Source organism: Callospermophilus lateralis, chromosome 6 (assembly GCF_048772815.1).
Source record: "Callospermophilus lateralis isolate mCalLat2 chromosome 6, mCalLat2.hap1, whole genome shotgun sequence".
Classification (NCBI taxonomy): domain Eukaryota; kingdom Metazoa; phylum Chordata; class Mammalia; order Rodentia; family Sciuridae; genus Callospermophilus; species Callospermophilus lateralis.
This window is the reverse complement of record NC_135310.1, coordinates 23,714,057-23,729,584: the sequence shown is the minus strand read 5'-3', so window position 1 is coordinate 23,729,584 and position 15,528 is coordinate 23,714,057. Positions and strand designations below refer to the sequence as shown.

The 15,528-nt window shown below is 36.8% G+C and overlaps 1 protein-coding gene across 5 annotated transcripts in view; it reads left to right on the top strand.

Annotated features, from left to right (window-relative positions):
• Positions 1-15,528, top strand: part of Utrn (utrophin) — a 508,059-nt gene that overhangs the window by 255,568 nt on the left and 236,963 nt on the right. For all 5 annotated transcript variants that reach the window (XM_076858171.2, XM_076858170.2, XM_076858169.2 and 2 more), the window contains one exon: positions 14,218-14,407. In XM_076858171.2, coding sequence (XP_076714286.2) covers positions 14,218-14,407 — 190 coding nt within the window. The remainder of the gene's footprint in view (positions 1-14,217; positions 14,408-15,528) is intronic.

Below are 15,528 nucleotides of genomic sequence, written 5' to 3'. Positions count from 1 at the left end.
GATGAAGGGCCCAGCAAAGGAGTCTTGTTCAGTTTATGGCTGGGTCAGGAAGTAGACAGCAGGAGGGGGGAAAGGGGCTATAGGGAGAGTGAATCCTTCCAGGGCAGTCCCCAGGAACCCCCTCTCCAACCATGCCCCATCTGCCTACAGTTATCTCCCAGTCAGTCCATTCAAACGAGCATGGACTGATGAGGTCACAGCTCTCATAGTCAACCATTTCACCTCTGACCATCCCTGAATTAACACTGGAGCTTTTGGGAGACATCCTGCATCCAAACTGTAACATGAGCTTTATACATATACTCTAAAGGTAATTCATGCAATATTTTAAGTAATTTTCTGTATGAAAAATTTAATGTAATGGTGGGGAATTTTCCACTTTTGGCATCCTATTGGCATTCAAAAGGTTTTAGATTTTGGAGTTTCAGATATTTGGATTCAGGATGCTCAATTGGATGCCTGATTTGTGTCTGAAAATTTAACTGTATATATAAACACTCCAGGGCTAAACTAACATTTTATATCCATGTATGTATATATGTGTACATTTATTTATGTTATACATACATACACAATTATCTATATTGAAGTATTATCAAGGAAATGAGACAGTATAAGTGTATGCTGTAATTTCTTTCTTTCTTCCTTTTTAAAAAATTTTGTGTCAGGGATTAAACTCAGGGTTGCTTAACTACTTGTCACATCCCTGGCCCTTTTTAAAATATTTTATTTTAGAGGGAAGAGAGGGAAGTTCTCACTGAATTGGTTAGGGTTTCACTGAGTCGTTGAGGCTGGCCTTGAACTCACGATCCTCCTGCCTTAGCCTCCTTAGCTGCTGGGATTACAAGCATGTGCTACTATAATTTCTTATGAATTACTAATTACTGTATATTTTTCTCCTTGTCCTTATCCCTGTGAAGTCATATTTTCCTTACCTACTTGAAGGCCCTTCTGGAATGGTACAAGTAGAATGGAGCATTCTGGGTGTGATCTCTTGACAACCTATGGTTGAAATCCCACTCCGTGCATTTACTATCTCTGTGGACCTTATTTCAACTCACTGAGTCTTATTTTCCCTTGTTGTAAAGAGGAGACCAGACCTAATGTGTGGGATTATTGTGAGATCAAAAGTTACACATAAAGTTCATGTTATATGGTTTATGATCAACAACTGGTTGCCTAAATTATCATGTGCCATCCTGGTTACCTTTGTCACCTGTCATCTGATGCACAGTACAATCTGTGGCTGACTTGGCAGAAGGCTGAGTCATTGTCAGTTGCTCATTTATAGTCATCTTGAATGATATCTACTTATATTAATGGTAAATCTTTATTACTGGATTTAATTTCTTAGGAAATGCAATTTTCTCAGTGAGATCATCACTGTTGTTGAATTTATGTTGCATTAAGTGTTTTCTGACAAAGCAGGGGTCCAACCATCTTGGGTTGGAAGGTGTAGAGGCTGGAGGTGTGCCTCAGGGGCAGAGTTCCTGCCTAGCACATGTAAGGCTTTGGGTTTTATATCCAGCACTGAAGAAAGAAAGAAAGAAAGAAAGCGAGGGGGCGGGGAGGGAGGGAGGAAGGAAGGGAGGGAGAAAAAAAGGTGCAGAGTTTTGAAAATTTACAATTATCATTGGCTGCCATAAATACAGTATAGATTGATCAGTGAAAGAACCTGAATTTCTAATTTTTAATTATGGCCAACTGGATGGGTGGAATGTACATAGTTTATAAGATTATATAAATGTTATGCATACTTAAGACTGAATTTGTAAAGTCCTTGGCTATTTTGAAAACAGGTTAAAATCCAAAAAATCTGAATTTACTTTCCATTGCATTCTTAAGTTATTCTGTTGCACGTTTTGAAGCTTGTTATTTCTGTGAGTACTTTTTCAGTAATGATTAATTATTGCCCTCCCAGATTAACAAAAAGTAAGCATTCTTCTCAGCACTTACCCATTGTTCAGTTTGGCCCACGCTTTTTAATAGCAGTCAGTAGAAGATGCTCATACTGGGATTATGCGTTACTGACCTTAGCCACGCTCCACCATTGAGCTCCTGGAATGAATGTGTTAATGCTTTAGCATCCATGGACTCAGGTAGAGTACAGGAGACCTGTCCACCCATAAAAGACCCGGAGATTTGGGTCAGTCAATTTGATTTATCCTCTCAGAAACTTACTTCTTTCCCTGAAGGTCACCTTTGTTTTTCAACCTGTTTCTTTTTTTTTTTTTTTTGTTTTTGCTAAGATTTTATTTTTAGTTATCCCTTTCAAACTGGGAAGTAAACTGGCCAAGAGAAGTGTAAAAATCATGCTCTTCTGAATTTTACTCTTGTTATTTAAAAAAAAAATACTTCAGGTACCATTGTATTGTCATTTAAAAAATATTACCAACAATGTCTTTGTGGTATTTTCCCATGAATATTCATCTTTTCATTTTGTAAATAAATATCAAACTGAAGCATGCAGATATTTTCTGAGTGCATTCAGTTGCCTGTCAAATAAATTAAGGGATTCATGCCCATAGTCTTTTTTTTTTCTTTCATTTGATTTTTCCCCCATTAATTATTAATCAGTCAATTAAAGGAGTATTTATTTAGCTTTTTGTTTGTTAACCTCTGTGATCAGTTGTCTGTGACCATAAATATACCAGTGCCTGCCCCGAGGAAGCTGATATTCTATAGGGGAACTATGCAGTAAATAAGAAATAAGCTATAATGAGGGGGATTGTTTGGTAGAGGAAAAAAGGAGGTGCTGTGTAAGAGAGGGGCTTATGTGGCTTCAGTAATATGTAGAAGAATAGGTCAGAAGGAGACGTTTGAGTTGCTTCTGAGAGTTAAGAGGGAACCATCTGAAGAAAGCTCCAGAGTAAACAACAACAAATACCAAAGTCAGGAGGCAGGAAAGAACATAGAATGCGGCCCAGTAAAAAGGACAGGCTTGAGATGTGGGAGGTGGGGCAGGCTGAGGGCACATCAGCAAGATGGGAAGAACATGATAGAGGGAAGACGTGCTTCAGAAGAAGAGGAGACTTTGGGGGATTAGATGTGTGGTTTGAGGAGTGGAAACCATGAAAGATGGAAATTCGTAAAAAGATGAATGCTGATATTAGTCACTGAATTGGGAAAGCTCTGGAGGTTTGGGGACAAAAATTCAAAAGTATAAAAAAAATGTGGGTTTTTTTTGACATTGTTGTGTGAAATGCCTGTTAGAGATCAAAATGTGTAGGTATTTTTGGATATATAAATGTGGAATTCCAATATTTTGACCTCAGATATGAATGAGGAATTGTCAGTGTTTACCTTGGATATTAAGGCTGTGTGATTGGATGAGATGACTAGGGACAAAGTAAAAGGATATAGAGGAAGATAGCACTGAATTACACCTGTGAGCTTGTAGGGATTGGACAGAAAGGGGGAAAGAGCAAAACGAATGGAGAGGGAGGGGAATTTCCAATGACAAAGAAAGAAATTCCAGGATTTTCAGGAGTAGAGGGAAGAGATTATTTCTAAGAGAAAATAGAGGAGAATATTTCTAAGGGAGAGTGATCCACTGTGTTGAATTAGGCTGGAGTAATGAGAAAAGATGACAGAGAACATCATTTGTGGAATTGTATACCTCGGAGATGCCTGCGAATTTTGGAAAAGCAAACTGAAGGAAGGGATCAGGTGAGAAGCAGACAGTGAGGGGAAGGCAAGGAAGTAGAAGCCATTTAGAGAAGGTTTTTGAGAAGAGAGAGATATTGGGTGATACCTAGAGGGGACTGACTCATTAAGAGAATTGATGCACCTTTCTTTTACAAGGGGATCTGCTGAGGTACTTTTGTAAGCTTCTAGGAAAGATCCAGTGGAGGAGAGGCTGGTGACTCAAGTCAGCGGGGGAAGGAAGTCTTTGTGGAGATATCAAAGTAGGATCTGGAGAACTGAGTTTGGTCAGACCTGGGATGCATTTTCCTTCACAACAGGAAAAAACAATGAGAAGATGACTACAGATGTACGTGGCCTGGAGCCTCAGTGGTGAGAAGATGAAAGCATCTCTGTGCACGGGCTGAACTTTCTTTGTGGTCCATGTAGCCATGTAGCATGCTGTCAATCAGGTTGGAGGTAGGGCTGAAGAAATTGAAAGGAAGACAATTATATGTACAATCAGAATCTTGGTGAATGGGACAGAGAGTTTCCTGGGGAGAAATTGATAGTTACTGGACAGTGATGAGTTCCAATTTGTGGTTTGTGATACATGTGAGGAGAAGATAATCTTTTCGAAGTATCCTTTAGTAATGTTCATCTACTCAAAAGCAAGTATAAAGAGTGCAAATAAAAGATGGAGAGAGAGAGAGAGAATAGGAGAGTGGAAAGTCTTTGGACAGGAGTAGAGATTGGGGTTGTATTTATAATGTGTCTAAGGTGTTTCTTTCTGTGGGTGAAGCAGTCCCTCATTAGAGTTTTGGCTTGGCAAACAGATCTCGAATTGGATTTCAGACTCCGCATACCCATTGAGGCAGTGAACACTCTTTATAACACATGAAGGTGACCCTAAACCTGGAGTTTACTATATAAATGTCTTGTGCTCCAAAACAGTAGAGTTTTGCCTGGAAAATGGAAGAACATTTGCCTTGGAATAGCACTTGAAAACAACTCCTCACGCTGAGACATAAAGCATCTAGGAACAAATGAAAACAAGAGCAACAAACTTTCATTACAAGTTGTCAGGGTGACTGATGGCCCCGAGGAAACCAGTTTCCGTGAATACAAGATACTGGATTTGATCTGAAAGACTGTAGGTTCAGAGAAGTCTGCTGATCATAGAGCAGGAGCTCTGGGGCATGATGGAAGAAGGGTTTGAGGGTTGGACTAGTACAGAGGGATAGAGTAGTATAGGAGGTACAGTCCAATATTGATTGACTAATCCAATGTCAGTAATGATCTAGCTGATAAAATAAATAGATGTGTTGAGATATAGCCTCTTACAAAAATTAGTCATAAATATTTATTTTCTGGCAATGAGAGCCCCAGAAAGAGTTATAGAAGGTGGAACAGGTGTCGTGGGATGGAAGTAGAGAAAGTGGCGGGCTCTTCTCTCTGCTTTCCAATTGCATAGCAGTAGTAGCTGAGGACGGAGTTTCCAAAAGTTCCATGGTGTGAATCCTAAGTATCTTGGTAATGACTCAACCTCTATCTAATGATGATTGGTCACTGAAAAACCACAGATCATTGAGAATATCTACAATGACTCATTGTTCACTTTGGTTGCATTTTCCCCATAGCATGCTTTAATATATTTATTGGAGAAATGTTATTCTATTTCCAAAAGAACAGAATTACTTTGTGAAGGTACCCATTGAAATGCTTGAAGAATGGTTTCATTGTAAGTTTTCTACCTGCCACTCAAACTACTAGGGCTACTCTTTTCCATTCTAAAAGAGATAAATATATTTAAATCTCATATCACTGTAAAGGTCACCTTTTAAATACACCAAAATTTAGCAATGCATAACTGTGGGTTTCTAAGATATTCTGTTTCCATTAAAATCTTTTTAAAAAGCCAGTTGTTTGTGTTCAAGTACTCTTTTGATCAATTATAAGCACATGCACACTTGATTAAATAATATATCTTGTAGCTTAAAATAGCAAATATTATTTAACATTTTTAAAATGACATTTTAAAAAGTCCATTTTGTGGGTAGTCATATTTTATGTTACACAAATGGCTATCGGCTATTTTATAGCCTATCATAGCTGATTTTATTACAGACATCTTTTTGAAAGCTAAGAGTTTACATTTTAAAAATCCTAGTTCCCTTTAGTATAAACTATTATAAATCTGTCACCCATGGATATCCATAAATCTTTTATGGGAAGCTACTTATACTTTTGTTTGGTACCATATTTTGCACCAAAGAATCCTATAATCCACTATTTCTTCTGTTTGAAGTAAAAATTATTTTGGCTAACAGTACCCAGGTAAACTTCACATGTATCTTTTAAGTTTTCAGCCTATCATTGTTCTTTGTGATTTATAGATTTTAAAAAGATTTACAAAAGCAATCTTCTCTGCCTTTGTCTTCTAGCCAAAAATTTCCTTAACTTAAAAAAGAAAAAAAATCATTTCTTTTCCTGTAGTCATGCTCCTTCCCCTCTATTCCCTCCTCATGTTTCTCAGGATTCCCTCCAGATCTTTTCTGGTCTTTCTTGAGCTATAGCAACCAGGACTGCTAAATAAATGTAAAATCCATGTTGAGATTATAGACTTGTGTGAGTTCAGTGATGGAAGTAGTCTTAGAAACTCTCCCTGTTAATGCTCCAACCGTTTGGCTGCATGGTGCTTATCTATTTCTATTGTAGCATTTAATTTATAAGCAGTGACTCTTAATGAAGCCGAATTTGAAGCTAGGGATGGGGGTGAGATGGAGGTTCTCTTCCAGCAGATTTTATCCTCTCTGTGACAGACTCTATGGTTTTAAAAAGTCCCCTAAGTCTTTTAGTGATCTAGTCCAATATTTTAAAGATGCAAATAAATAAATAAATAGAAATTGGGATTTGAAATTATTTATCCTATGCCATATAGCTAGGAAATGACAGAGGTGGTAGAATTAGGTTTTTCTTTTGTGAATGCAGTGTACAAGTAGCATTAAAGTTAATTTGTTGCCTGTGTGATAAAGTATGTATGCATAGCCCTGAAACTCTTAACTTTAATGTTTATTTATTTTTTGGGGGGTCTTAATGTTAGGATAAATTTCTTGAAAAAATTGGAAAAACATTCAGTATACCACATTGTAGCCTTGGATCTAATTTCTAAAAAAGAATAAATGAGGGGGTAGAGGGAACTAATACAATTGAACTATGTTCTATTAGAAATTTTATATAAATTACATTAATTTTAAAAGTCAGAAAACAAATGAACACATATACTCCTACTATGATTATAAACTCATGTGTGTTTGTGTGATGCTGGTATCTCATGGAAGGACTGTGCATGCTAAGCAAGCTCTGTAGAACTGAGCTATCCCCCTGTCCCTGATTATAAATTTTATAGTGAATATTCATTATAATAATTGGATTGCTAAAAATAGAATTTAGTTTCCAGAATATTCATTATTTTTAGTCATTGATTAAGTTCACAATAAAAAAAATCTGACACCTGGTATGTGTTCATTTAAAAACATTTTTCCAGTTATATTATTAAAGATATTGTTAAGTTGTACCACCATCTGACCCAGCAATCCCTCTTCTTGGTCTGTACCCAAAGGATTTAAAAACAGCATACTACAGGGACACAGCTACATCAATGTTTATAGCAGCACAATTCACAATAGCTAAACTGTGGAACCAACCTAGATGCCCTTCAATAGATGAATGGATTAAAAAAAAAAGTGGCATATAAATACAATGAAATACTACTCAGCAATAAAAGAGAATAAAATCATGGCATTTGCAAATAAATGGAGTTAGAGAAGATAATGCTAAGTAAAGTTAGTCAATCCCAAAAAGCCAAATGCCAAATGTTTTATCTGATATAAGGAGGCTGATTCATATTGGGGTAGGGAGGGGGAGATGGGAGGAATAGACGAACTCTACATAGGGAAGAGGATTGGGAGGGGAAGGGAGGGGGCATGGGGTTAGAAATGATGGAGGAATGTGATGGATATTGTTATCCAAAGTACACGTGTGAAGACACAAATTGGTATGAATATATTTTGTACATAACCAGAGATATGAAAAATTGTGCTCTATATGTGTAATAAGAATTGTAATGCATTCCACTGTCATAGATAAATTAAAAAACTAATTAAAAAAAGAAAAAAAATTATTAAGTTGCACATGTGCCTGCTATAAGCAAAATGAATATCTCAGTGTTTCATGAAATTCATATAGATGATTAGGGAAACTCTTCTTTATTGGGTGTTTACTATATCTTGATATGTTTATGTGTTTGGTTCTTCATTCTGTCCTTAAAATATTGCTGCAAAAGGAAGTATTAGTCCCATTTTTGTATTAGTTTATTTAATAAACCCTTGTTGAGTTGCTACTGTGAGCAGGCCCTTTAGGACCCAGGTGCATTAATGATTCAGAAGCTTCCAGCTGACAAGAAAACAGTCTCCTTCAGTCACAATCAGAGACATTAGGAAGCAGGCAGAAAAAATGGCCCCAAAGATGAGGGGATTATTCTGGACTGTCTGGCTGGGCCTGACCTCATCTGACAAATCCTTAAAAGTGAAGGAGGAGGCAGAGGGATTGGGTAAGAGAGAAGTGACGTAAGGGTTTCCCCCACCATTGTTGGTGTTGAAGATGGAGTCAGTGGCTAAGAGCCAAGGAATATGGCGGGCATTAGAAGCTGGAAGCCAGTAGGAAACAGATTCACCCTGAGAACCTCCAGGAGAGAAGAATGCAGCTCCTCCACCAGCAGTGTTAGACTCTAACCCATGGAAGATAGTAATATTTCTGTTGCTTTAAGCCACTAAGCTTGTGGTTATTTATTATAGCAGCATGGGAATCCTAATAGTCATGGTAAGTCATGGTGTGCTTTGAGAAAGGAACCATTAGTCTGGGAGGCATTTGCAGCAAATTCTGAAGGGTCTGTAGAAGTTAGTCAGGTGGAAAGGAGATGATTGAAAGCTGGAGGCCGGAAGTGGGGCAGGTTAAAATTACTAAAATGTAAAGTTCTGAAGGTGACAGAAGCAGTGACTTTTTAGATGATTTGTAATTGGTTCATTTTTGTAGATAATAATATGTGAGGCTTGAGTGATAATGATTCTTGGACAGGTAAGAAGGAGCTAGATCATGGAGGACCCTGTGTGCCAACAAGGCAGATTTCTCAAGCTTTCTTGGTAGTCGTGGTGGAGCCTTGGTGATCTAAAAACTCATATTCTTTTGCTTATGTAACCAATAAAGGAGACACGTCTTACAAAAAACTACAGAGTTGTTTTTCTAGCAGTTTCCTGCAAAGTGGATATTTTTAAAGGACTATCTCTTTTTCCACTGATGACCAGGAGACAATTTGACAGTCAGTTCCCTACTTTCTGGATTCATAACATCCCACTGGCCCCCCAGACTGTGTGACTGGCTGTTCTCTATCTGGTGGGCTCCTGACTGAGGCCAAGTGCTCATGGCCCTCTTAGCTTCCTTATCCTTTGAAGCATGACTTTGGGTTTTCCACCTTACCTGTTGGTCTCGTTCTTTACATTTGTTGAGTGTATAAAGGTCTTTTGTATATAGAATTCCCTTCCTGCATTTTTAGTTGTTCTTCAGTGTTTGCCTTCTTTTCTCTAGTCTGGGCATTCCTAGAGTTTAATAGAGCTAATCTGTGATGATCTATTTTTCCATTAGCGGTTGCAGCAGAACCTATGAATGTTCTTGAATAATAAAGGACTTTGTGGAAAGTGAAAATATCTGGCTTTACTAAACTTTACAATTACTGAATTTTATATATTGAACGTTCATAAGACAAAACATGCCTGTTCATGGTAGACTAATTGCATGTGTGTACTCCTTTAATTATTTGCTTTCTTGTACCTTTTTGGCATGGCCTTTATCTGGTTATTCTTAATACTATTTTCTGTTGGTGTTTAAAAATTGAAAATATATGGTACATGCCTATAATCCCAGCAGCTCGAGGGGCTGAGGTAGAAGGATTGTGAGTTCAAAGCCAGCCTCAGCAAAAGCGAGACACTACGCGACTCAGTGAGACACTGTCTCTAAATAAAATATAGAATAGGGTTGGGGATGTGGCTCAGTGTTTGAGTGCCCCCGAGTTCAATCTCTGGTACCTACCCCCCCAAAAAAAAATTGAAAATATGGGCAGGATTAGGGGAGAATAAACACCACCAAAAACAACCACTCAAATTATGGTGGGTGACTTATAAATTTTAAAAATTAAAGAAATATATGCATTTTATTACAAAATAATCAAAATGCATTGAAAGGGTTAAAACAAAATATGACGGTTATTTTCTCATAAAAGTTCCCCTCTTTTAGTTTCTTCTTTTGTCATTTATACCTTTTTCACATTCCAAATAAAATAAGTATGCTATTGTCTTTCAATACATTAATGTTAGACATTGTCTACTGTCATCCTATTTTGGTAAATATAAAGAAAATAGCTTTCTTGGGCTGGGGTTGTGGCTCAAAGGTAGAGCACTCGCCTAGCGTGTTTGAGGCACTGGGTTTGATCCTCAGCACCACATAAAAATAAAGGTATTGTGTCCATCTACAACTAAAAAAATATTTTTTTAAAAAAGAAAATAGCTTTCTTATGCTACTATTCTCTTCCTTTTGTCGCTGATTTTTTAGGTAATATTCCGTGTTGACATATTATTCTTGTTCAAACATTATTAGCAGCCACGCACTGAAGTTAGCTATAATTTTGTTTCCTCTCTGTTTGCTTTGTCTGAAATTAATAACGGCCTTGTTTTTTGTGTGCCTTGTTTTCTTTGCTCTTAGTGCTAATCCTTCTTACATTTTCCAATGACCTGTCAGTGTAATTTTCCACAAAGTCAATCACGTTAAGCAGTCTATCACTTCTAATTTTTTTTTATCTTGTTGACATCTCTTCGGCAGTCCTGGTGCTAGGCCTACTGCCTCGCCACCACACTGGGCATTCCCTTTGCTTTTCACCAAATATGGAATCTCTTTGTCCTGGATCTTGTGTGTGTGTTCTTTTTTTCCCCGTTAGTTATTTCCTCATTTTGTTGGAGTGTGTCCTTTGTATGTTTTGTCAAGTTAAAACAAGAGCATTCAGAGTGGCGATGACAGCCCTCATCTGCTCCAGTTTGAATTCACAAGCTCTCCTGTCTGACCATTAGCATGAGAGCCCCTTGCCTTCTCCAGGTGTTGGGTCTCTTCTTGCTTTTATGCTCCTCATGTCTTCCTTCTTCTGGATTTGCAAAGTGAGTTTGGTGGAAGACACTCTTCAAAAATGGTGTATCTGAGCAAAATATAAAGGCACATTATAAATAGGTGGCCATCATTCTATAAATATTTACTTTAATACTATTATAAGGATTCCAAAGAATATGGGGATGTGAAAAATCATTTCTGCCCAGAGTGAGCTTATAAAACAGTTGGACAGACAAGATCTAGATGAGAGTGTTTAAGTAAAATTAAGTGTGAAGTTAGATCAGAAATCAAGGGCTTTTCCAAGGAATATGTGATTAATTTCTGTATAAAGCAGAGTACTGAGTTTTATGGAAGGAAGAAAGAAAGGAAGGAAGGAAGGAAGGAAGGAAGAAAGGAAGGTAGGAAGGAAGGAAGGAAGAAAGGAAGGAAGGAAGGAAGGAAGGAAGAGTGGGAAGAGTGCTGACTCTAGTTGGGATGGAATATATTCTGGAAGAGGAGTTCTTTAATTCTTAAAGAATCGTAGGATTTTGTTAAGTGGAGAAGGTAGGAAGGACATTTTCATATGGATATGAAATTTTTATGTGGATGTAGTATCAAGAATATTCTAGAGGAAAAAAAGGTATACCACCCTGACCTTAACAGATTGTGGGAAAAACTCAGGGTTAAAGTTGGAAAAGTAAATTGTGGATAGATTATAGAGGACATTCTATTCCAGGTGTTATGGCTTGGATCTTTAATATTTCCTAAAAAGCTTGTGTATTAGGCAATGTAGGAATGTTCAGAGATGAAATGTTCTGCTTCATCTCAGGCCCAAGACAATGGAATTGACTGACCACAGATTGAACCTCTGGAACCATGAGCCCCAGGTGAACTTTTCTTTCGTTAAGTTGTTCTTGTCAGGTGTTTTGGTCACAAGTAAAGCCATTTAAACTTATTTTGCAGTCAGTGAAACACTCTCAGAAGTTTTTTAGTAAGCAAATGGTGGGATGAGGTTGATGACATTCCAGAATGTCACCTAAATGAAATCATAACATGAAGTCTTATGTCCAGCTTCTTGCACTTAAAATGCATTTAAGATCCCATCCATGTTGTTGCCACATATCAGTAGTTTATTTTTGTTAGGGAGTCGTATTTCAGTGCATGTATATATCACACTCTAAAATAATCAGTTCATATTTGGGTTGTTTCCAGTTTTAGGTCATTATGTATAAAACTGCTGTAAACATTTGCATACAGGTTTTGTGCGGACATATGTTTTCATTTCTTTTGGGTAAATACCTGGAGGTAGGATTGCTAGATAGCATTATAAGTGAGTGGTTAGCTTTATGACACACTGCCAACAGTTTTTCAAATGGCTGTACAACATTCCATTCTTATTTGCAATAATGGGAGTTGCAGTATCTCCATGTTCTGTCCAGTGTTTCATATAGTCATTGTCTTTTTTTTTTTTTTTTTTTTTAAGCACTGGGGAAGTAACCTAGGGATGCCCTACCACTGAGCTACATCTCCAACCTTTTTAATGTTTTGTTGTTGAGACAGGTTCTTGCTAAGTTGCTTAGGGCTTCACTAAGTTGCTGAGGCTAGCCTCAAACTTAGCTTCCTGCCTCAGCCTCCCGAGTTACTGGCATTACAGGTGTATTCCACATCCAGCGGATACAGTCATTTTCTTGAAGTCATTTGAATCTCTAGTGATCTCATGGTGGTTTGAATATACATACCTCTAATTATCAAAGATGCAAAGCATCTTTCCATGTGCTTATTTATCATCTACATATCTTCTATAGTGATTTATCAGTTTAAGTCTTTTACTCATTTTTAAAAGAATGTGTTTATTGATGTGTTAAAAGTATACTTGTTCATTACAAATTCAAAAATACAGAAAAATACAAATAGGAAAGGAAGCCACCTTAATTCCAAGTATCCAGAAATAACCACTTTAATATTAATATTCCAGACATTTCACCCTTTTTGTATATAAACTGATAAAAGGACAGGCAGGTGGGTAGATGATAAATGGATGGATGACTAGATGGACAGATGGAAAATTTTATGTAAATGAGATCATACTTGATATGTTGTTTTTTATTGTAAAATAATTCACATTACATAAAACTCATCCATAAAAGCATACAATTTCACTGTTTTTAAGTATTTCCACCACTTTTTTAAAGTTATTTTTTATTTATATATGACAGTGGAATGCATTACAATTCTTATTACACCTATAGAGCATTTCCATCACTTTTAATTTCAGAAAAGCTCTCATCCCAAAGAGAAATTCCATATTCATTAAATGTCAATTTTCATTGCCCCCCACTCTTCAGTCTTACACAACAAGTAACCTACTCTTTCTCTCTATGGATTTACCTGTTTTGGAAACTTCATATGAATGGAATCCTTTTGTGTCTGACTTCCTTCACTTAACATGCTTTCAAAGGTTGTCTTGTAGCATGTATCACTATTTCATTCCTTTTTATGACCGACTAATATTTCAGGTATTGGTATATCACATTGTATTTATCAAGTCTTCCTGCAACTGATTAACTATTTGACAATTGTAAATAATGCTGCCATAAATGTTTTTGTGTGGTGTTTTCTATTTCTTGGCTTGAAATACCTAGAAGTGTTGTTCAGTTTTTATATTGAGTTGTCTGGTCATTATGGAGCTCTTAGGTATATAAAGTTTTAAATTGTGAACTTGCAGGTGTATGTATTTTTTTTTTTAATTCAGGTAACCCTAGTCATTTTACTTTTGATGTAAACATAACGAAGGGTTTATAATGGCTTGATTATCCAGTGTATTCCAAATATTGTTAAATCAACTTATTGATTTCATGATTATAATGATGATGAGGATGATGATGATTAATGTTAACATTTTCAGTGGGTCAAGCCCAGGGTCTCAGGCACAGTAGGTAAATTCTCTGCCACTGAGCTATACTCTGGGCTGTATATATTAATGCATTTTTTTAATCTTAAATATTTCTTCAGATTTTACTCCTTCCTAGAATTTCTAGTCACTGATTGCTTGAGAATTTATTCATATTGCCTTCTCGGTAGAGCCATCATACTAAGGTATTGACCTAAGTCTTTAGGGGAGAACTTTAATGCTCAAATATGAGAATAAATGTAGTCATAATCATTTTATGAAATGGATATTATTTTGTTAATATCTATATATCCCTTCTCATTTCTCACAATTGACATGATTTTTTTAGTAAGAAATATTATAGATATAAGTATAAATAAATACCCCAGTTACATTTGGTGACTTAAATAAAGGTGCCTTGGTGGCTGTCTGTCAATTTTTTATTTAGGGTGTGCATGATGTAGAGTGGCACCCTGTAAGTAACGGAGCCGTGCCTGTCATGCTGTTTCTTTCAGCATTGCTGATAGACAGAGTGCCTTGGAGGCTGAGCTGAGGACAGTGCAGGCCTCTCGCAGAGATCTGGAGAACTTTCTAAAGTGGGTCCAAGAAGCAGAAACCACCTTGAATGTGCTTGCGGATGCCTCTCAGCGGGAGAATGCTCTGCAGGACGGGGTCTTGGCCAGGGAACTCAAACAGCAGATGCAGGTAAGTGTGTGGAAACCACACTAGGATTTTTGTTTATGCTGTGCTCTCTGGATTCATCTGCATGCAGAGTTATTACTGTTAAAAGGTGAGGCTTTCACCTTCTTCAGTTATGAAATCCATGTTCCCCTGTGAATAATTGGTTTCTGGAAACAAGATCTATAAAGTGCTTTTACCTAATATTGGGAGGGGGGAACTCCCTGTTTTAAAGAAGTAATAATTGTTTATTTAGAGGTAGAGCCTCAATGCTCTTCTGTTTTCTGTCACTTTAAGCTCTATTGGAGTTAGCTTTATTGAATCCTAAATTATAAGGGCATTTTCCCTTAATATGAAATAGTTTCTTTCCCCATTCATTATAAATACTTAATATAAAAGCTGCAAAAGCCCTATGGCTTGGTTTACAACTCAGGCTATTAGGCTTGAAGGTATTATTTTTATGTCTTTACCTTGATAGCTATGATTGCATATGCAGTCTGAGGTTCACATTTTTCTTCTACAAGAAATGTTCTAATGTAAACTCTTTTCTTTAAACAAGTTTTCTGAGAAATCTAATGAAGCCCATCTGAATCTGTTTTCCACCCCAAGTCCTGCTGCTTCTGTGCCCTTGAACCTCTCATTTTATGCGAGTTGACCTCTTCTTGCCAATCACATAGGCCTTCTCACTTTGAAATTAATTCAAAACCTATGTCAGCAGGGAATTCTCCTTGTCTAGTATAGCTTTACACCTGGTGGCCTCTTTATGCCATGGCAGTCACACATCAGTTTGACAATTATAATTTCTGATATGCTGGTGAATATATGTTCTATTGTCGTTTGATGCATATGTCCACCTGTCTCCAGTTAATCACATGGTTCTTCAAGGACAGCAATGGATGCTATTCCATGTTGTTACGCATAGAGTGCTCTGTTCAAATTTACTATTGAAGATGGTATTTGAATCAGCTGTTGGGAACTCTTTTCCCTGGACATATTCAAAAGATTGTTTTTTTAAAAAAGTTAGTGAATATATGGATCTGGATAAAGGGTCTAAAGACTTTGTTTGAACTCTTCTTATTCTTATACTTTCTAAGTTTGAAATCATTTTCATTAAAAAATTTACAGAATTTTTAAAAAGAAACTTTTTT